Source organism: Pezoporus flaviventris, unplaced genomic scaffold (assembly GCF_033815535.1).
Source record: "Pezoporus flaviventris isolate CSIRO_AGI_PZ_B2104156 unplaced genomic scaffold, CSIRO_AGI_Pfla_v1 ptg000006l, whole genome shotgun sequence".
NCBI classification, from domain to species: domain Eukaryota; kingdom Metazoa; phylum Chordata; class Aves; order Psittaciformes; family Psittacidae; genus Pezoporus; species Pezoporus flaviventris.
Genome location: NW_026892554.1, coordinates 16,564,637 through 16,586,220, shown reverse-complemented (window position 1 = coordinate 16,586,220; position 21,584 = coordinate 16,564,637). Strand labels below are relative to the sequence as shown.

Genomic DNA, 21,584 nt, shown 5'->3' with positions numbered 1-21,584 from the left:
AGTTTCAGGGGACTGAGATGATCTGACTACTGCTGTTGCAGCTTGAAAGGATGGTTTATTATTCCTACAAAAGACATGATGCACAAAGTACTCTGACCTTGAATTCCAGCCAAATCTTACAAAATTGTTTCTACTTTCTCTTGAAAAGTTATTATTACAGCTCAACTCTAGGATTGATACTATTCTTTGTGAATAACAGACGAATAAGAGAAAATGTTAGTCTTAAGAGAAATGATACATCATAACACTGCATATAAACAGGTTGGTTTTACCTTCCTTTTCAGAATATACATAACCTCAATGTGTAAAATTGTATACACAGTGCTGTCTTGCATACTCACAAATGCACGTTTATAAATAACTTTTTCAGTGTAACCCCTTTGTTCTATTACTCAAGGCTGTAAATGCTTTTAAGAGAATAAATTCACCACTCTTGGGTGACTAGCTACAGCCTGTTCCCATGCCTTAATATACGGGAGAAGGAACTGGACACAAGGAATGTCCACAGAGAAAGTAACACAGAAGCTGGAAGGATTATAGTTGATTATTCATTGACTACTGCTGTGTCAGTGCAGTTCTCTACAGATGGTAAGGAGCTGCAACTGTGTTTTACAATCAGAAGAGTCAAACACAAGCTGGACTTAGGACTGTTTATATATTAAAAAAAAATGAAAAACCCAGAGGTGGTCTGATTTCCAAGTGAAAACCAGCTGTGCACTGGAAGTTAGTGTTGTTCTTACTGTGTCCTTCAAACTGCAACGAATGTACTCAAATGAAAAGTGTGCTAGCACAATCACTTCGTCATAAAGGGAATACCACAGAATTTACAGAGCACCCATGAGACTGTTAGAGCCTCTTTACAGCTATTTAGTTGAGAAACAGTTACGTGGTAACTTGGATTTCTTGCAAGTAAGAGCAAAGTGTTAAGAGAAACCATCAAGTATATAAATCACAACGGTTCCTTGCCTTTCTGCAAGAAGTTCCAGCTAAATGTCTAAGAAAGCAATTTTCATCCAAACACCAGAAAAACGTAGCTTATTTCAAATGAGTTTGTCTTTTGCAAGTAACACTGGTCCTGGTTACAACGTGTATACCTAATACAGAACTGTAAAGTGTAACGTGGATGTGTCCAAAGGATTTACTATGCACAAGACCAGAGTTGGTTCATGGGAAGAAGCTTTAAGCAAACGCGCACAGAAGTTCAGCGCAGGTGCCATATGCTTTTCCAAAGTAACTCACCCACAAGTGCTAACCTTAGCAGCACAAAGTAGGCTATTGATGATATACTCTCATAATGTATAGGTGCTTTTCCAAGAATTCATTACGAAAGCAAAGCAGCAGCCAGACAGCATTCTCTCAGACCTTTCCAGTAACCTATTAGATTCTTACTGATAAAACATAAATTATGCTAATTTTTGTCTTAGGGACAAAAAATAATCTAGTGATTTGTACATTCAAAATGGGAGTAGTCAATTGCATACAAAAATTCAGTTATGTTCCTGTAAACAGTCTATAAGAACACCAGTCAAGAGAAGGACAAAAGAAGAGTTCTTTCAGTGAGAAGGTTGGTGTTAGACTGAGAGCGGGGAAAGTATTCAAATCCTCATTATCCTATCAAACATGGTGAAAGAGCTGAACTATGACCTTTTATATTATAGAATCCTAAAACTTTAAGGAATTAACAACAACCTATTAAACAATCTCATTTTAAATGATGGGGAAGAGAAGATGAAGTAGATTATCATTACAGAGATGATTTTGGTTTGGTAAAGTCAGTGATACTGTTTTCTCCAGGGCAACACTCCTCAAAAAAAAACAAAACAAAAATCACATGCAGAAATGCAGAGAAAACAAGTGAGTCTCAATTCATAACAGTGACTTTTAACATCTAGAGAGGCTGTGGCTGCCCCATCCCTGGCAGTGTTCAAAGCCAGGTTGGACAGGCCTTGGAGCAACCTGCTTTAGTGGAAGGTGTCCTTGCTCATGACAGGGGGGTTGGAACTAGATGATCTTTGGGGGTCCCTTCCAACCCAAATTGTTCTAGGATCCTGTGAAACCCATGACATAGAATTACTTTGTCCCATTACCAATTTCTACATCTTTTCAGCCATTTGTTGAAAGAAAGGAAAAAAAAAAATTTAAAAAAAAAAGTGCTTTTTAATCCATTTCTTATTGGTGTATTTAGGCTAATAATACTATGTAAGGGCATCCATAAATTCCAAGAATTTGCTTTTGGAATGAGAATCCTGGCAGAGATGTAGTCCTTTGGGGTATCTAAGAAATTCTGTTTTGTTTTGGCCATGTTCTGAGAATTTAAAAAACATACTTTGTAAATACACCCTGAATTTGTTATACAATAGGACTAGCCATCTGCCAGCATTCTGTTGACACTGCTTGTATGGACATATATACCTCAAATGGAAATTTCCACTGACTTAGAGGGGCTTTCAGTGGTCCATTGAGAGTTTCACATGCATGTGTAAGAAAGCTGCATACAATTCACATTGGTCTTGGAAAAGACCAATCAAAACCTGTCAAGGCAATTGTGTATTAGTGCTGGTCTGCAGTCTTTCTGCTGGCATTTAAAACAAATCACAAACTTAAATTCAGTAAGTCCTTACAATACATAACAAGAAGTAGTCTGTGGTTCAGTGAGATTTTAGCAGCATCCCTGTTCATATTTGCTATAGCAGGATCTTCAGCTACCAGGTTAAGAACTCAGAAAAGCCTCATCTGCACTGTGAGGTTTTGCAAGAATCTATAAAGCCCCAGTCTAGTGTGTAAACTTCTATCATTGTCATTTCATTTACCCCCAAATTCCAAAAAAGTATTTCTCATCTATTAACAAACAGCTCACCATTTCAGCAAACTTTCAGCAAATCTCAGGTAACATCTGAAGATGGACTAGGCTATGATGTTCTAACCCTTCTCAGCTGGCTTCGTGGTAAGTTCCTCTGGTGGAAACACTGACAGCAGTTCAGTTTAAAAAGCTCTATGCATTTTTTTTTTAGCTGCTGTACCTAAGCTGCTCTTACTCTGGAACTTAATATTTCTGCCTCTCTCCTTGACCAGTTTTAAAAGCTACTGTTGAAGGCAGTAAAGGCTACATGACCAGCATAACCATTCTGCTGTTCAGGGATAGCTGGCTGCAGGACCAAAGCAGACATATAGCTGCAAAATGCACAACAGCAACGTGATGCTCTCTCATGGGAATTTTTCAGGTGCCTCTATTCCAGAACCTCATATAACTTATAACCAAATAATAGAGAACAGCCTGCTAGAAATATGGTGTATAATAAATCTAAGATAGCTTACTGATCCATTGACTGCAATGTCAACAGATAGCCTGTCAGAAATATTATGTCCGTAATTCCTGACAGCACTACAGAAGTGCTGTAACTGATTACAGAAAATCTTTTCCTTGCACTAGAGGTCATTTCAGGATATGCTCACTTTAATACCATTTGACTTGTGCCAAGTTGCTGGTTAGTAAATGCTTTTTATGTTAGAGCTGCAAAAAAGCTTTGGAGGTTCTTTTTCTACCAGTCACTACAGCAGTGGCACTCTGAACTTTTAAAAACTTTTATGTTAAGTGGAGGCTCTGTAAGATCTGCTGAATCTGCAAGACCAGAAAAATACAGGATATGTATGCCTGACTTCAGTGCCTGCACTTAGTAACCCATATTGTCTAGCTATTGTTAAACTGAACACAGCAAGATAATGATCTCGCTGCCCATGCGAATCTACCTAATAAAAGCCAAGTGGGTAACAAAGGGAAAAAAGTGTACCTACAGATATTCTACAGAAAGGACCCTTCAGAGGTTGTCCTGCATTTGAACAGCAGAGTATTTTTGGCTCTGTCAGCACTGACTTCCAAACAGCTGATCCAAGATTGGAAGGAGGGAGGGGGGAAGCTGGAACATGCTTAGCTTATAAAACAGAACTAGAAACCACATGTCCAATATAAACAAGTTCCAGGTTTCTGCTTTTGGATGTGCCATAACCATGTTCAGCCAGACAATAACACAATGCAACAGTTGTATTTTAAATGGTTAAAGGTGCCTTCTTTTTGGATGCAATCCAATTGTGAGTTTGTTTCATAAAGAACTCCAGTTTAGCAGATTTGTTTATGCACAACTCATGTCACAGACAAATACATTGAAGTGTCCTGCAGAGAACTATATGCTACTGAAAATCGTCTACAGATCATTCAGACACTTTTTTCATATGGCAGTGATTAATTTCTAACACAAACACAGCTATCAGTTGCAGTCATCCATCCATTGAAAAGATTGATTGTTTGCTGGCTCACTCCAGCAAAGAGTACGTCAGACTTAGGTCTTGCTACTGGTGTCTAGGATGAGGAAAACGACTGGAAGATGATCCATCCTCCCCACTTCCAATCGGGCTCATTACACTGGACCTGAGTACCACCTCCATGCTAAAAGGAAGATGGTTTGTGGAAAAGGAATTCTGTGAAATTTCTGATTTTCTACTAGATACCCAAACTTTTCACCCTGTAGAAAAAGCAGTCCCTGAACACTGTATTCTATGAATGATGTTGACTGGAACAGCCACACCATAGGTGGATTATTTTTTGTTCATTCCCCTCTGCTTGACTACAGTAAGATCACAGACTGCACAGGCTGGCAATTCGATGCCTGAGCTGGACTTGTCTCAGTAAGTGTCTCAGTCTCAGCAAAATGTAACTTCCAAAGAACTGTAAGAGTCACAAATCGAGTAATTTTCTTCATGTACATTTTTGTAAAAATAATGGCGAGAGACTATTTAGCTATGATGGTTACATCTGTTTCAAAGACAGTAGCAAAAGGGAAAAAAAAAAAAGTATTTTCCATAGCAGACCCTCTCTCCATCACAGTTCTGGCAATGGTAAGTACAGCTCTGCTTTAAAGGCTTCTTAGCTACAGCTCCTGAATTCTATTGTTATCAGAAGCTTTATTTCTGTGACACATACATGATTAATATCTCCTTAAAAACTGGCGAGTAAAAGGAGGCAAAAGAAAGACAAGCCTTTCGCAGAGAAACCTGTATAACAAACAGGAGATTTAGTTCTCGCTAGTAGTTACTACTACTCAAGTGTGTGGTAAATACCATCAACCAATTGGATTCTCCATGCACCCAATTTAACCCTAACTTTTTGCAGCTGACTTAACTGAATCCTATTATTCAATCCTGAACCAGTCAGATAAAAGGAGTGGGTAGAAGTAACTTTGCCCTTCTCCCTGGCTTCAGCTCCTTTTGGAAACTGTAAGTTTTAAAGCTTGCTTATTCTTCTAAGACATCTATAGTTTGTGTTTATTTCAAAGATTTTAAGAGACTTAAAAGTATATATGCTGCTTCTTGGCTTCAGTGAACAGAAGATTGATTGATCCAGGCTTAGGACGAAGACTTTTAACTAAGAACTTCATTCTTTGGAATTGCATGTTGTGGTGAGGCCTTCAGCAGGGCTGTAAATGAAGCTGGTCTATGGTTTCAACTGACTTCTTTTAATGTGTTGAAGTTTTAGAGGAAGAAAGGAGTTGCAGAGCTCTTTCAAAACAAACATAAACAATGTTCTGCAGTTTTGTGTTGGTTTTAGAAATACAGGCTTATTAAAAGACACTCAAGACTATCAGTTTTCAGGAAAATGCAAGAGCAGGCTGCTGAACTACTTAACACTGAGAAAGAATGCTTATGGCTCTGGCTGGAAAGGTAACTGTCTTATAAAGCTGTCTTGAAGTTACCATTTGAGTCTGTCTCAGAGAGAAACCTTAGAGAAAAGGTTTTGATGCACTCAGCAAAAAGTGGAGGTGGAAGGCAGTAGAAGAGTATTTTGGGACACAGCAGCCTAGAGGCTCTCTGGTGCTTTTTGATAATCTGGGTGTACGCTAATGATAGTGAGTTAGGCATGCAGAGCAAGCTAGCTGTTTCTGACTTAAGAAGTCAAAAACTTTAGAGGCCGAGACACTAACAGTGAAATTACTGAGCTGCATGCAAAGGGACAAACTTAATTAGCCTGTCCTCTTGCTTGTAGAAAATTGGCGTTGGGAAAAGGCCTTTCCCATTTCCTCTGGCATCTCGTTCAGAGGGAGAGCAGCTTCCTAGTCAGTCTTGGCATCCAGAGCAGCCCAGCTGGCAGCTCAGAGAATGGACTGAACCACTGGTTCCCACTCATTTGATTCATCCTGCTCTTCACAAGAGCAATCTGCACCCCTTGTTCTCTGCTCTCAAGGGGCACAGGAGGTATTAGATTAAGTTTCTTTTCTAAAACTCTCCTGCAAAGGCTTGGGTCTTCACAAACACTGCATGCTTGCCACACATGAGCATGTAGTGACTTCTAGAGTCACTGTGTGCATACAGGTAAGATAAAGGAAAGCCCAGCCAAGTCTAGTCTATATCTTTCAGCTTACCAGCTAAGTTTCTGGCAATCACCAGGTGCTAAAATGGAAGATAAACTTCATTTCACTGACAGATGAACTTGCTTCTCCATACATTGGTTAATCTCTTTCTTAACACACACATAGCATCTTGATCCAGGCTAACTTCAGAGCAGCTGTGCTTTACTGCTGCATCTTGAATTAGTGTAGTTGGAGCAAATCAGATGTACTAGAACTGAAAATGAAAACCAACCTCCTGTTTAAAACATATGACCCATACCTTACATAAAGGCTTCTTCATCCACCTAAACACAGGCCAATATATCAAAGTAACTTGGGACAAGCATGGTGCTGCCTCTGTGGATCACAACACAGCTTCTGAGGTCCACGGGAACCTCAGTGAAAAATAATTTGGACTTGACATCTACCCACTGACACTAAATATAACCTTCTGGTAAACATTAAAACTTCAAGGGATTTGTGGCTGATGATCATGTTGAACTCCAGGACATCCAGTGAGAGAATAGGGTGGAAAATATAAACATGAAATGTAGGGGGAGGGGAAGGCTTTGAAATATGGTGAAGAGAACAGCAAAGACATTGGTGACTAATGTTTTCTGCTTGGTTCAAGGGTTTGTTAATAAAAATGAAGTATTCTTAAGGCTGATATAGCTTCACTGATACTGTACCAAACACAAGAAACTATGGTTTGCTCTAGGACATTATGTTTTAACATAAAGCTTCCTTCTAAAATGCTGTACTCTGAGTGCATAAGGACAAAAGGCAGATGCTGCTTCCTTGGCTGTTCCATCTTGTTTCTTCCACTTAAAATAGGATAATTGGCATCCTCTGCGCTGTATTTTTTGATGAGCCCAGAAATCTGGCTATACATATCAGAAGGATTTCACATAGGGGACCAAACAACTGCAAAATAGTACCAGCTTTCAGTCCCTACCAGTGTGGCCTGGATTTGGTCCCATAGTAGTTGGAAGTCTCTGTATCCCTTTGCCATAGCATAAGCTCAACAATCTAGTCTATCCTTCCTTTAAGCATGAAGAGCAAAGCCTTTAGTTTCTGGGCACGGTATCAGACAAGCCAGTTTATAAAGCAGGTCATATGCTACACTATTCAAATATCTCTAGCACTATCAGTATCTTCTAGCCTGCAGTACTGTTCTTAGCCGTCAGTTCATCCCTAAATATACCAACTTGTAATACAGCACACAAAAGAAGTTCCACTCCATAGCAGAAGGGGGCGGGGGTGTTGATTGTTTCTTAGTAAACAGATTTTGGAGTTATTGGGGTAGCTGTTTAAAGCACCTTGCATGTGTCCTTGGAGTACTTTCACCACTGCTTGGTAATGTGATAGTTAATCACCCTATCCATCCAACAGATGGGGAGGCCGATGTGTACATGTTACTTAACCAGTTCAGGGCTGCTGGGAAGCAGAGCAGACCCAAACCTCTTGCTCTAAATCAATACAATCCATTACATGTTTTGTAAAAACAAACACTTGCCAGTCCTGGAAGTCATAATTTGTTCTGTTAGCTTAATTCTTAGTGTTATACAGGCTTTTTTCAAACCTGTCACGATTTAAAGGGAGAAAAAAATTCAAACCTTAGAAAATCTTCTGTAAGAGGAATTTAAGCCTGTTTAAAGCTCAGTCCAAACAGACAGACCTGTTGCCAATCAGGAGGGAAACTTGGCAGCTTGGCTTAAAGCTTCCCACATAGACACTGAAGACTCAAGAAAACAAAGAAGCTGTAGTCCCCAGTCGTCCTGCCACTCCCAGGGCAAAGACAGTCCTTTCCGAGCTTATCCTTTAGTTCTCAGATGCGCGCATACTCTATTCCCTCAGTGCCATTAGCTACAGCTATAACCACTTAAGCTTTACAGACATGGGAAAAAAAAAAAAAAAGTACGGGAAATTAAGAGTTAAAAAAAAGGAGGGAAAAGCCAACAAAACAACCCACCAAAAAAAAGGCAGAGAACTTGGAGGCAAGCCAGTGTCCCCGAATGACTCGGCTCAGCCCAGCCCCGAGCGACACTCCCCGCCGGCCCTGCCCTCCCTCTTCTCCCGCAGGGCGGTCATGCCCGGCCCTCCTCTTTATCAGGAGCAGGAGTTCCTCTCCTCGGTCTCCAGTTGATTTGGAAACCCAGAAATACTGCTAAATTTATCTTTCACTTTTAGAACAATGGCAAATGTCAGCAATAAGAAGCCAAGAGAACTGAAAATTAATGGAGACAATTCCCTGCAAGCCGAGTGGAAGCACCTTTTCTTGCACAACTCCCAGGGAGGTGAAAAGCAGTTGCCCAGGGCAGGCTGTCTGAGGTGCCAGGAACATGCTGTTCTTTCAGCTGTGCAGCACGGGGAATTATCCATCCAGATGCTCAAACTTGATGGGGCTTTCTTCTTGCCCAGAGAGATCGGAACATGCCCTCAGTTTAGAAGGGCTCTTTATCTCGGGAAGGCAACAGGAAAAGCTGAAAGTACACTGAATGTATGACCAGCATGGGCGAGGCTGCCACCTCGGAGCTACAACTGTTCAAGGGTCACTAAATCATGCTTAGTTCTGATGACCTTTATCTTAATGCTCTTTTTAAGTGAACTGACCACAGATCTTAAATTAATTTGTTGTCTGACATCACTCAGTGGAACAGCTTGCCTGTGCCTGCTCTCGTCAGTGTGGTGCCTCGTCATACATGCTATGAACGGGGCCTTCCACAGAGATCGGTCTCCTCAGTTTTTCATGCTCCCTGTCTGACTGGCAGCCACCCTGTTCCCCAGCACCAGGCAGAGGCACGAGGTCTGGCAAGGCGTGGGGCTGGTTTCAAAATGGCCTATCCTAACACTTTCAGTGCGTAACTTTCATGGTGCTTGCAAGACTTCCACTTTTTGTATGTGTATCTCATGAATTGCAGTAACAACAAAAAAGTGGCCAAGTAAGTCTTCACCAAGAAGTAAACACTGGACACTGATCAGAACAAGATAGTGTTTGCATTTTAATGTCGCTTTTTTTCTTTGGAAATTAGTTTTACCCAGCTGCCAAAAGCTTTTTTGAGACTGCGCATATCCCCCTCGCTACACTTATGATAAATATCTCCTTGTGACTCACATTCAGCTTCTCATCTGCCTTCCTGCCTACTCTAGCTTTCACACAAGTGTCTGCTAAAGAAAGAAACAGACACACAGTGTTTCAGGTGCCTCTGGAACATTTAATTTTAAAATATCAAGAGTAATGATGCTTGCATGGGAAGTGATAAGCTGGTATAATGGTAGTGACAGGAACACGGGGTAGGAAAATGTAGATGGGGGAGGATAAGCAGCACTGGAAAGGGAAGTAGAAGACACACCGAACAAGAAAACTAGCAGCTAACAATTACAGCTTGGTACAATCTACACAGATAACCCACATGCCATTCCCTGCGACATTAAGTTATAAAAAAGGGGCAACATTAGCTTTGAATCTATGCGCAGACAGGTTTTATTCCCAGAGAGGGTTTTGTTGTTGTTGTTTGGTTTTCCCAAGCTTGAGGTCTGAGAGGTAAAACCATAATGGTGGCCAAATACAAGTTTGGATTTGTTTTGTTTTTTTTTCCACATTCATTTTAATTACCAAGCTATAACAAATAAATCTCTGGCTGGATTGTAACTAACCTGTGTGGGTCCTTAGATGAGCTTTAAGATGGGAAGATTTGCCATAAACTTTTTCACACCCCACATAGTGGCATTTGTGCTTTTTCTGGGGTGATCCAGGGTCAGTCCAGCTTCTCGTGCGTTTGTTCTTTTGTCTGGGGCTTGGCTCAGTTACTGCAGCCAGGCTAGTAGGTGTGGCCGCTCTTCCTCCTCCACGCTTACCAGCCGAAGACACACTTTCTTCCCCAAACTCCTTAGGAACCATAGAAATGTGTATTTGTTCTGTGACATCAAAGGTCTCAGGTTCTTCCATCCCTAGAGAGGGTGAGTTTGGGACATGCTGGTTCAGATCTGCTAAAATGCTAGCTACCACCAGTAATGTTGATCCATTGTCTTTCCCGGTTTCTCTGATTTCCCGCTTATCTTCTCCATTTGATGAAGGAGGTAATGCTGCATCAAGTTGGGGATCAGGCTCCCCTTTGGGACTGTGGATAACGGCACGACTGGACATAGAAACAAGGCACTCTGCTGCAAAATGATCCACATATGCTGCTGTTGCCATTTTTTGTAAGTTTAAAAAGAAATCCAAACAGAAGAGGAAAAATTAAAACAACCACAAAAACAAAAAAACACCAACCACAACGCTGCTCTTTCCCTTTTTAAAAAGACTATGCAAGCAGACCTTTCCCTCTCTTATTTCTCAGGATCTCTTGGTAAAAGTAAAGGCTGATTTAGCAGCCACCAGAAACACACTTTGTTCGTGACGATCACACCCAGCTTGTCCCTAAATGAAGAAACAGCAGCGTTGGAAGTCCAATGGAAGAGAAGGAGAAGCGCAGGTCGATCCCGGCACTGGCAGCTTGTTGCTTGGCGCATGAGTTAGTGCTGTCCTGCGGATCGCGCGGCAGGACACGGCGGCGGAGCGCGCAGAGCTGCCATCGCGCGCTGTGTGACAGCAGGACGCGCTCTGCCCGCCGCGGAGCCGCCGGGCCCTGAGCGGGCGGGCCCGGGACAACATCTGGGTCTGACGTCACCGCAAAGCCACCGCCTGCGCCGAGCGAATAGAAGGACGCGGCCCATTGGCTGGCGGGGGGGGCGCCGCGCACACCCCGGAGCCGCCCTGCGCCACGGGGCCGCAGCGCGCAGGGCGGCGGGCGCGGAACCCTCCGCCGGCGGGAAACTGGCGAGAGGGATGCGGGCGTGTCGCGACAGAGCGGGAGCTGCGGGGGGGGGGGGGGACGGACGGACGGACACGTAACAGGCACCCAGCGGCTGGGAGAAGGAGGTTAAAACCGGTACCAGTGACGGGAAAGAGCGGGACGAGGCCGTTTGGTGTGCGGCTGTACTGATGGAGTGGGTGTGTGACTTTAGCAGGTTGCGAGAGTCACGCAATACGCTTGAAATCGCGTGCCTGTCAAAACTATAGCACTCCACTCTCTCTGCGCTATTTGAAAGTGCGAATGAGAATGCTTTTCATTATTCTCAACGTGCAAAAGATAAGAGCTCAGCCAGTTTTATAGAGATTAATGCCTGAGAGTCGTGTGTGTGAGAAACACATCTGAACTCAGATCTGACAGCAGTCAGTCTGGTGCTTCTGACCGTCTCTGGGAATGTTTCTCCAGACTAAACCCTGTCTTACTACATACGGATCTTTCCTCTGAGACAGATGTGGTCAGAAAGCAGGAAGGCTTCTTTGGAAACCTCTTTCTGGATGGAAAGTGTTGGAGGGAGTGTGAGGGGAAGTGAACATCTGTTGCAGAAACTCAAATAGTTCTGGTGTTAGGCTGAGTAGAAGGTTCACTTCATACACATGAAAATCTTACTCGGGAGCTCGTGCTACCACTAAATTTCATGACAAAATATGCTTTAGGTTCTCAGTTCCCCTCGGGGTCAGGCACGTTGGTAATCTGTGTCCACCACAGTGCTGTGTGCGACTCGAGTCACTGCAGCAAAAGGGGAGTAAGTCACACACCAGTGCGGGAGGATGTGGTTTAATGCTGAATCGAGCCAGATCATTTTGATGTAGGCATGTCATTTTTTCTGCTGAGCATATCTACAGGAAATGTTTGCATGTTTCCAAGCAAAAAGGTAGAGTTTGGGACTTGTCTGTTTGTTCCTAGTTGAAAAAGGAATTCTGGAGAAAACATTTTTATAAGAAATTTTAGTTAAGTTTGAGTTCAAGCTCACAGCTTCTTCCTTGGGGGAGGAGAATTGCTTAAATAGACCTACCTGGCAATTCTTTAGAATGAGTAGTAGATTCAGAGCAGAAACCCTTTATCTCCCTTACTTTAAGAAGCATGGGCCATTTTCAGGAGAATGAGAAAGGGACAAAGCTTAGGTGTAAGTTCTCAATCCTTACCACAGCACCAAGGACCATTATTAGCAAGTGCACAGGGAGAGCTGGACTATTCTGGTTGCCAACCACCTCCCACCTGGCTTTGCTCTAGCACTGACAGGGGGGTTCCAGAGGCACCCTCATGTCTCTCTGCCCCAACCCACACTGCTGTGCCCCTCTCCTACCGCCTCTCCTTGATGCTGCCTTATGACGTTCCTCCATAGCCTGTCCTGGCCATGCTGTGTAACAGCAGCTTCTCCAGAGCTTCCTGTGGCCAGAACAGAGGTAATGGCAGGGGCCAGCAATAGGCTCACCAAGCCCAAACTATGTCTCCCCAGCATGAGGGGAGCCCCTGGGCAGAGCCAAGAGCTGTGATTGGCTGCTCTGCCCCCTTCCAGAACCTTCTGGGGAAGGCCAGCCAATTAGGGAAGACCTTGCTTGCTGTGTGGTGTTTACCTCAGGGGAAGATTGTGTGGGTACTGAGTAGCTGTGGAGGTGTCTGTATTTCCAGATGTTATTGCAGTGACAGTTGGATGCTGTCTGTGTTTTGCCCTCATCAGATGAATAGTCAGGATACAGCTCACCACATCCCTGAAGTCTCTGGCTGGAGGAGAGAGGAGCTGCACGGTGTACACAGCCAGGCTCAATGGCAGCAGGCAGACTGTGGCGGTAATGGTGTGCTATAGCTGATGGCAGGGAGAAGCCTTACCTTTATTTTTCAATAGATCTGTTATGTTCAAGCTTTGTCCTGGTAGCAGCTTTTGCTATATAGAAGTGCCTTTCATGTGAAATTAATGGCCATAACTAAGTCCTCAGTAAATCTCGTGAACTGTCTAGTACTTCTGCAGTTTTGTGGTTCAGTGCTTGTTCTGGTGTCAGCCTGGGAATGTGATGCACTGAGTGTGGTGAAGGGCAGGCTCCTGAGGTGTGGAGGCTCAGAAGAGGAGAGTTCTTTCCATGAGAACTTACTCCTTTCTTCTGTTAGATGAACCCCTTGGATGCGTCTTCATCTGGAAAAGAGCAGTGTTGTGTGTTGTGAAGGTTACTTGTAGCAGAAATTTTTTTTTAGTGCAAAAGAAAAGTTAGTCATATTTACCAGATGTGTGTAACCCAATGACTATAAATTAAAATATGCCTCTGACTTTGTAAGAGCTGAGTAGAAGTAAAAAATAGTCCTATCTTGCTTACTATCAGTGTGGGAGTCACTATCTCTTCACATGTGCAAGAGCAGGGTGCAGTATGTGTGTTTGTCATCTGAACATGAAAATTCCAGCTGCACAGTGGAACCAGATTTGGCTTTTAGTGCAGGATTGAAAAATATTAAATGCTTCTGTGTGAACTAACTACCAGATAGTGTCCCTGCAAGCAGCAGGGGTGAAGAGTCTCTTTTGTAAGAGATTTTGGTGATTATATTAGGTCAGTAGTACAAAAATATTTTACAGAAAATCACTAGCTGAAATATTGTGCCCATTTATCAACACTTTCTTGTAATGATAATGTATTTACCTCTATTTGTTCGTTGTTATTATTTTTTGTGTATTTATTTTCTCTGAGCAAGGTGGAAAGTGAATATCTGTAAGTACACAGGAAGCCTTAAATTCACCTCTGCTGAATAGCCTGCAACAAATGAGCTGAATTTTGAAACAGAGATTACCAGAAATGTTTAATAAAAATAGATCCTACTTCCCTCTTTAATTTTCTTAATTTGGTTATGTTGTTGGTATGTTCTCACCTGCAGGCTGAAGTGAGAATTTTTCCCTCTGTTATAGTAAGTACTGCTTTTCCATCCACTCAAGTTATGAAGCCTGGGTTTTGGCAGGAGATTTTAATATTTAATGTTTTCTTTATATATAAATTAATTTTGTTTAGCAGCAAATGCATAGCAGTAGAATATTTTTAATTGAATCCACCCTGTTCTGCCTCTCCCCAAATAGCTCGCTGTCTTAAATTACATGAATAAGAAGCTCTAAAATACCTTATGAAATGAAAATACTTCTATGAACAATATTAATAAGGACTTTAAACAGAATAGTACAAAGTTGGTATACAAATGCCAGATTTACTTAAAGATCAGTTGATGTTTTGTTTTGCATGGCCAAAATAATAAAGAAAATAGAACTATAGCAATATTTTTCATCACTGGTGTAAAAAACCACTATTCCAGTTAAAAGGATTCTGTATCATCTTTCATGTAAGAAAAATAGTTTACTATTCCCAAGAATATGGTAAGATCTAAACATGCAGTTTTATAGTAGCAGACATTTCATCAGCCCTTTCCCTGCATTAGTTTGCTCAATAGTTTCTTTTGTATTTCATACTCTTCTGCTTTAAATCCCGTGAGTCAGACACACAAAAAGTGCAAACCACAGTTTTGTGGACTTCAGTGAAGTTTCATTATTTTCCATCACCTCAGGAAGCTCTGTGAGAATGGAAAAAGTAAAAGGCCATGTAGTCCCACTCCCTGTTTCAGTTCCTACACAGCAGCTGTAAAATTCAAAGATCTAGTTTCATTTGATTTTGTCCATTTAAATAGTTCCTTGTCCAATAAATTGAGGAAACAAGGAAAAAAATGAAATCGAGAAAATAGCAGACATCTCTGCCTGTGTTCTTGCAGTACTTGTATTCACAATCCTTTGTTTTGATAGAATATTAGTCTTTACTAATGCTTCCCTGTGGTTGCTGTTTAGTGGTTCCATGGTTTGAGGGGGAGTTCTGGAAAGAGCTGTGTATGAGTAATTGTTTGATTTCATAGCCATGGGAGTAAAGTGGATACAATTGTAAAGCCTATGGCCTTTAGCTCTCTCAAAGGTAAGCATGCCTAATGAAGTCTCTTGTATTGATAACAGGTTAATAATACTGTAGAGCTGGTAGAAGAAAGGAATAGAGGGAGGGATGTTTGCATACCACTGTTCTTCCCACGGCTCCCGGTGACTTTGTAAAGGTGTCAGATGTTCATCTGCATCTTCAGAATCCTTTTGGATTTTACTTTGGACAAACCAGTGTGTTACAGCAAGTAATCCATATCAACATCACCAGTTGTTAAAGATTTGGACTGTAAAAAAAAAAAAAAGCCTAGGAGTCTGCAGTCAGCAACTCTGACATTTCAGAAACAGTTCAAGCAGCTTCTGAGGGCTGAGAAAGCAGTGTAAGCTGCAGTGACAGCAGTGTGCTGTGTCACTGAGCTTTCTGGACTGGCTGGGACAGCAATCAAAAATGTCAGAATAGTGCCAAAACAATGGTCTTGCCATCTTTCTAGCACAGCTGAATCCAAACATGTTGGAAATTTCATTGAATTGCTTTTGCAAACTATCCTACTTGATTTTCAGTGTAATTTGATGAACAGAGACTTCTGAATTCCTGAGTATTGTTCTTCCTCCATGTTGAAATTAAGTGCTTGATTAAAGAAGCAATTAATGATTGCACACGGAATGGCAGAAGGCATCACTGGTGTGGCAGAGAGAATTGAATAATTAGGAAAATAAACTCTGAAGTAAAAAAAAAAAAAGCATTTTGATACTTTTGGAAGCTGGGACACATAAAAGGCTGTTTTCTGTAGAGTACCATAGCAGTTTGTGCTATTGTGTGTGCTATGGAAAAGAGAGTGTAATATACATGTAAAAATGTTCTTGCATTGCACATAGTGATTTAAATATTTTAATTTCATCTGGTTATTTCTGTAGTAGGAGACTGATGTAACTAGTATGGCAATGTAAGGGATAGGGAAATGGAGGGTCTTAACTGAACTCCCTCCCTCTTTACTAGTCTGAGTGAAGTGTTTGTTGTATAATGAATGTTGTATCTTTGTGGGAAATGATAAAAACTAAGAAACAAAAGGAACCACAGTTGTTCAGTACTTAGTCCTTTTCTGTGTCAGAACATGAAATAATAGTTTAGCTGTTAGAAATCAGCATTGATGATCTTATATGCAGATTGTATCCATTTTAATGGATTTATTGGATACTCTATCCACAGAATCGGCACAGCCACTCTACGTGCAAATGATGCCTGTGCATTTCCAAGCAGTGAGACTTGATGGGGAGTATGGCTTCATTTTATTTATTTATTTAATTTTATCTGCTTTTAAGATGAGAAAGATGGGGAGGATGGCTCAGTGAAACCATTGCTGCTTGTACAGGGAAATGTTTAATTCCAATGCTTTTATTTTGGAATCCAGCCCTGATTCTTTTCCTCAATAATTTTCTCAATTGTATTTCTCATATACCACTTACCACAATGTTTAGTAAGCAGACAGGTGTGTTTTGAAATGTGAAATCATTTTTGTTAATATCATTTCTTTCCCCCTTCCTCCTCTCTCTCCGCCCCTTTATTAGCCTTTCTTGATGCTCCATATAGGACTAGCTCTATAGCAAAGCTAGACTTGGCTCTGATTTTTCTGGGCAGACCTACAGAGTGGTACATGTGGACTCTTCCAGCTTTTCTCCTCATAGCACAGCTCTCCCCACCTCTGCATGTGGGGGCTGACATCCTTGCCAGCATCCAGACACCCCTTAGTGAACCCTGCTGAACCCAGGACACCAAGTTACAAGGTTCTGTGGCTTTTAGGCGCTGATCTTTTCATACTGAAAAGCCCAGAGGCAGAAGTAAAGCACTTCTTTGTGAGCAGCAAACAGAATCATGAGAATCAGTTTCTGCTCACAATGTCAGACATTGCGGACTGGGCAGATCACTGAAGACATCTGTGCTCATGGCGTTCTTTTTTACACACAATCTCCAAGTTGTGGCTGAAGAAATGTAATACCTGAGACTGCATAGGCGTATTTCTCTGGTGTCTCAGCAGGCAGGAAGCGTTTTTTAAGATGGTGATGCTGTTTCTTGCAGTAATAATCAGCAGGGCATCCTAAAAGGCTTCACAGTGATAACATTGCTGAATACACCAAGCTGGCCTGTTCCATAGTGTGCCTGACCTCTGCAGTTGAGGCGTAAGAGTGTCTTGGTTGGTTCCCAAGTATAGGTATGCCCTTCTGCTGTGGTCAGACCTCTGAGCTGGCAACCCACAAGTAAAAGTTAGGGGAGTTTGCTCTTAATCTCCTTTTTCATCTTCCTTTTACCTTTCTGTCTCCTAATTTTCATAAGGTTGCTGTTCATCATACATTACAGGAAAGCAATTCGATGACAGCAAACCTGTAGATCAGTGGTCTGTAACATGCTATGGAAAGCCTTCCAACTGAAGAAGTAATATCTGAAGGCCAATAGTTCTGAGACATTCAATCATAACAAGTCAGCAGCTTATAACTGTTGATGTAAATACTTAGCAGTATTGGGAAATACAACTTCACTGACATAAAAATACCATAGAACTTGAAAATATGAAACCCAGTTCTCCAGCTGGTGCATATTTGTGAGGAGTGATGTCAAAAAAAACCCCAGCAAATTACTTTTAAATGCAACAGCAAGTTGAATAATGCTTATAAGATGAAAGGAGTGTGTTCAGGTTAAGGTACAGCAAATAATGGGAGGGTAAAATATAATAATGAATTTCTCTATTTTCAGTCTCTGTAACAGGAGTCTGAGATTTCTGTCAGATTTTGCCAGCTATAAAGTGAAAGTGAGGAAAACTGAAGTAATGCATTGAGAATAATCACTTCTGCTGGATTTCACCCACAGAATCATTATTTTGAGCTCTATTTCAGCTGTTTTTGCTGTTGCTTTTGGTCTTGCATGATTATTTTTGTTTCAGCCGGGATGAAGTTAATTTTCTTCTTAGTCGCTGGTACAGTGCTGTGTTTTGGCTTTAGTCTGAGAACAAGGCTGATAACACACTGATGTTGTAGTTGTTGCGCAGTAGCACTTGCCCTGATGAAGGACTTTTCAGTCTCTTGCTCTGCCAGTGAGAAGGGGCACAAGAAGCCAAAAGGGAGCAGAGACAGGACACCTGACCCAAACTAGCCAAAGGGTTGTTTCATATCACAGCATGTCTTGCTGAGTATAGAAAGTGGGGACAGTTTTCCAGGTTGGGGAAGGCTGGCTTGGTAGTGGTGTAGCTGGTGTTGAGTGATTGCTTTTGTATCACTTGTTTTAATTTGATTCATTTTGTTTTGTCTGTCCTCTTACCCCTTCCTCCCCACCACTGCCCTTATTAAAACTGTCTTTATCTCAACCTAGAAGTTTGTAACTTCTGCCCTTCCAGTTCTCTCCCCCATCCCACTGCAGGGAGGAGTGAGGGAGTGCCTCTGTGGGACTCTAATTGTCTACTGGTGTTAACCGAAAGCAGTCCCTTTTCCTAATGCTCTCTCCCCTGGGCAGTGTCCTGGTGCTCCATTTTGGATGGTCCAGCCCCGGGCTTTCAGTGATTCCTGCTCTGTAATAGTTTTCTTGGCAGCAGTGGGAGATTTGCCTGACTTTGAGATTTGTCTCCTGCCCATCCTCCCTCTCCTTTGGCACCACTATCAAATCTTCTGTAGCCAAAAAATTTATTGCCACTTCTGCACAGGGAATCTCTTCAGCAGGTAATCCTGTTCCCTGAAACAGGGCCTAAGAAGCTAAGCCAACTTTTCGTTCTCATGTGTAAATGTACACTGCTTATATTTCTGTAAACTCTGTGATTTTTTCGTATGTATTTAACACGTACTCTCGTAAATGTAGTGTCTGTATGTTCCCTTATGAACAGAAACCATTTATGAAGCTGTGTTCTGCTTTACTTTCCTTTTCTAATTGTTTACTGCCCACGTTTGCACTCTATCCAGACTATCAGTATAAGACCTGCATCTGGTCCATGTCTCCTCAGCCACTGTGCTGGCATCTCACTTTCATGACAGTGTTATGACTTCATCTTTGTGATAACCCCGATATCTACATACTAAAGCTTGAGTACCAGCCCTACAGATGTCTAAGCCCCAGATTATTTTGACTAGGACAGGATGAGTTATACTGTAGGAATACAAAGATGCCCACACTTAATCCTTGTGGGAAACTAATATAAACTGGAAAAAAGTACTCTGAAGCCCAGCCAAACAATGTTATTTGTCTAGGATGAGAACCAGTATACCTTTGTGTATGGGTTGAGCATCCAGTCCTTGCATTTTCAGAATGCCCAGCCACAGGGCACTAGGCAGAGGTTTTGCTGACACCTGAAAAGCAGATGCTTTTTAATGGCATAGTTTATGCCATCAAATGGATTAAATGCTAGACATACAATTTAAATATTACCTGACATCTGCAGAAAGACATGAAAGAGTTCTCTTGTTTTTTCAGGGTATTAGGTGACAATAACATAATTTAACATGACAACATTTTCTCCTCTCCTGCATCAGTTCCCGATGCAGAAGTCAGCTCATATCTCTAAAGCAAAGAAGGACAGTTGCAGAAATGTCTCAAGCTACAAGAAGGCTAAGTTTCTGGTGTGACACAGGGAAATGATAACTTGGTCTGACTGTGCACTGTGCACAAACTTAGAGATATTTCCAGGAAACCCAAGCAGTGGGGGAAAGATGTGCATTTCATATGACACAGGAGCATGAGCTACACCAGCTGGTACTAAGGGCCCGTGAGTTTTCCCGTCTGCCCGTATGTTCCTGCATAAGCTTGTCAATGCTGTCCATTTCTGCGAATACTGGTTACACAGACATTCAGAAATTGGCTTCCTTATTTTAGGTGCTTATAATGTAGTTTTGGAGGCCTTTGACATCCATTTTGTACATTCCTGGCTGTGATTTCTTCCTTTTAAACTAACAGTAGTGTAGTTTACTACATATAAAGTTGTTCTGAAGCAGGCATGTGTGCTACATTGAGCTATATGAGAGTAATTCCCTTTGGGAGCCTCATTGGAGGACAGTGTAGTCGAATTTTGTTCAAGGGTAAATGTAAGAAAATCCAAGCCAAATTCCTAGAGTCTCCTTTGCATGCTCCTACTTCCATTTAGTTATGGTTTTTTACTGTTGTATTCTGTTACGGAAGGCAGGCTTACTCAATGCTATGTGCTTCTTACTCATAAATTTTCAGCTTGTTTTATGAGTTTAAGTGGTAAAACCAAGTAATTTCATAGATTTTCTTTGAAAACAGGTAAGTGGCTGGAGGACAGGTCCCTGTCCATGCTGATGGGACTTTTCTCCTTTTTGAGCATCAGTGGCCCCACACTGAAAATTGTCCCTAGAAAATTGTTTTTCTTTAATTCATCAGGAATTATTGTTTATTGATGCCTGTGGCTATGTCACAAAATACAGTTTGCTGTTTAACACTATTCACAGGTTGTAGTAGGGAATTCTTGGTGTGCAGATGGTTTAGAGGCAGGTGACTGTGAAAATGTGCAGTTTGGTTTATTGGCTAGTTTCCCAACTCATGCAGTAGTTCCATTTCCCAAAATGCAGTCGCAACATGGAGTTCCAGTGAACAATTTACATTGTTGGAGAGCAATTGTGTAGTCCAGAGTTTACTTTGAGCAAATGTTAAATAAATGTGGACTTAGCTCTGCAGAGGATTTATTGTTCATCAGAATCGAATGCATTCACTCATATTCAAGGAAACCAAATATAAAAGGGTCCAAATAGGTGGTACATGCTTAGAATACAGGTACCAATAGTTTTCTCAGTGCATTAGTTGATTTAGTCCAGATTATGTACTCAGGTAATGAAACTGACCTTTGTTTTGTGCATTCATGTTTCCAAGAATAAAAATGTAGTGGGAAATGTCGTCTGGCAAGATCTGCTAGGTGATCAGCTCCTGTTCTCTGCACTTAAATGATTGAATACATTTTACAGTGGGAATATTTATTGCCTGCCTGAGAAGCTTGTTTTCCTTTTTGGTGATACTTGTGTATTAAAAAAGAAAAACCTTGTCAGTAAAGAGACGAGTTCAGTGACATTCAGCAGAGTATGTAACATGTTGATAGTCATCTGGATTTAGGGCAAAGCCTTACCTGTAAACTCCAAGTGGTCAACGAACTTAGGATCCCTGCTGGAGCTGGTCTGTTTAATGGCAACCACATTAGCTCTAGGGTGCAATCTGTGAGTAGTTGTTCTCCAGACCCTCTCTTGTCTTCCCTCATGGTGGAGCCGCAGTGTCTCTGCAGTTGTGTTACCTGTCAGGAAAGATAGATTTTCCCTTAGTAACATTTCCACTTATTTTCTGGGATTTAGTGTGCTTGACTAATAATAACACTGCAACAGTTGCTTGTCTAATTTATGATGCTTTCTCCAGCATGGTTATTCTATCTTCAGTAGCCTCCTCATTTATCAAAGGGTAGCTTAATGTTATGAACAAGGGTTGTGTGAGCTTTGCAT

The 21,584-nt window shown here is 41.6% G+C and overlaps 1 protein-coding gene across 1 annotated transcript in view; it reads right to left on the bottom strand.

Annotated features, from left to right (window-relative positions):
- Window positions 1-11,077, bottom strand: part of KLF13 (KLF transcription factor 13) — a 28,231-nt gene extending 17,154 nt beyond the window's left edge. Inside the window, exon 1 of the mRNA XM_061447123.1 lies at window positions 10,035-11,077. Within this exon, the coding sequence (XP_061303107.1) occupies window positions 10,035-10,575 (541 nt within the window). The 5' untranslated portion in view covers window positions 10,576-11,077. The remainder of the gene's footprint in view (window positions 1-10,034) is intronic.
- Window positions 11,078-21,584: the final 10,507 nt, after the last annotated feature.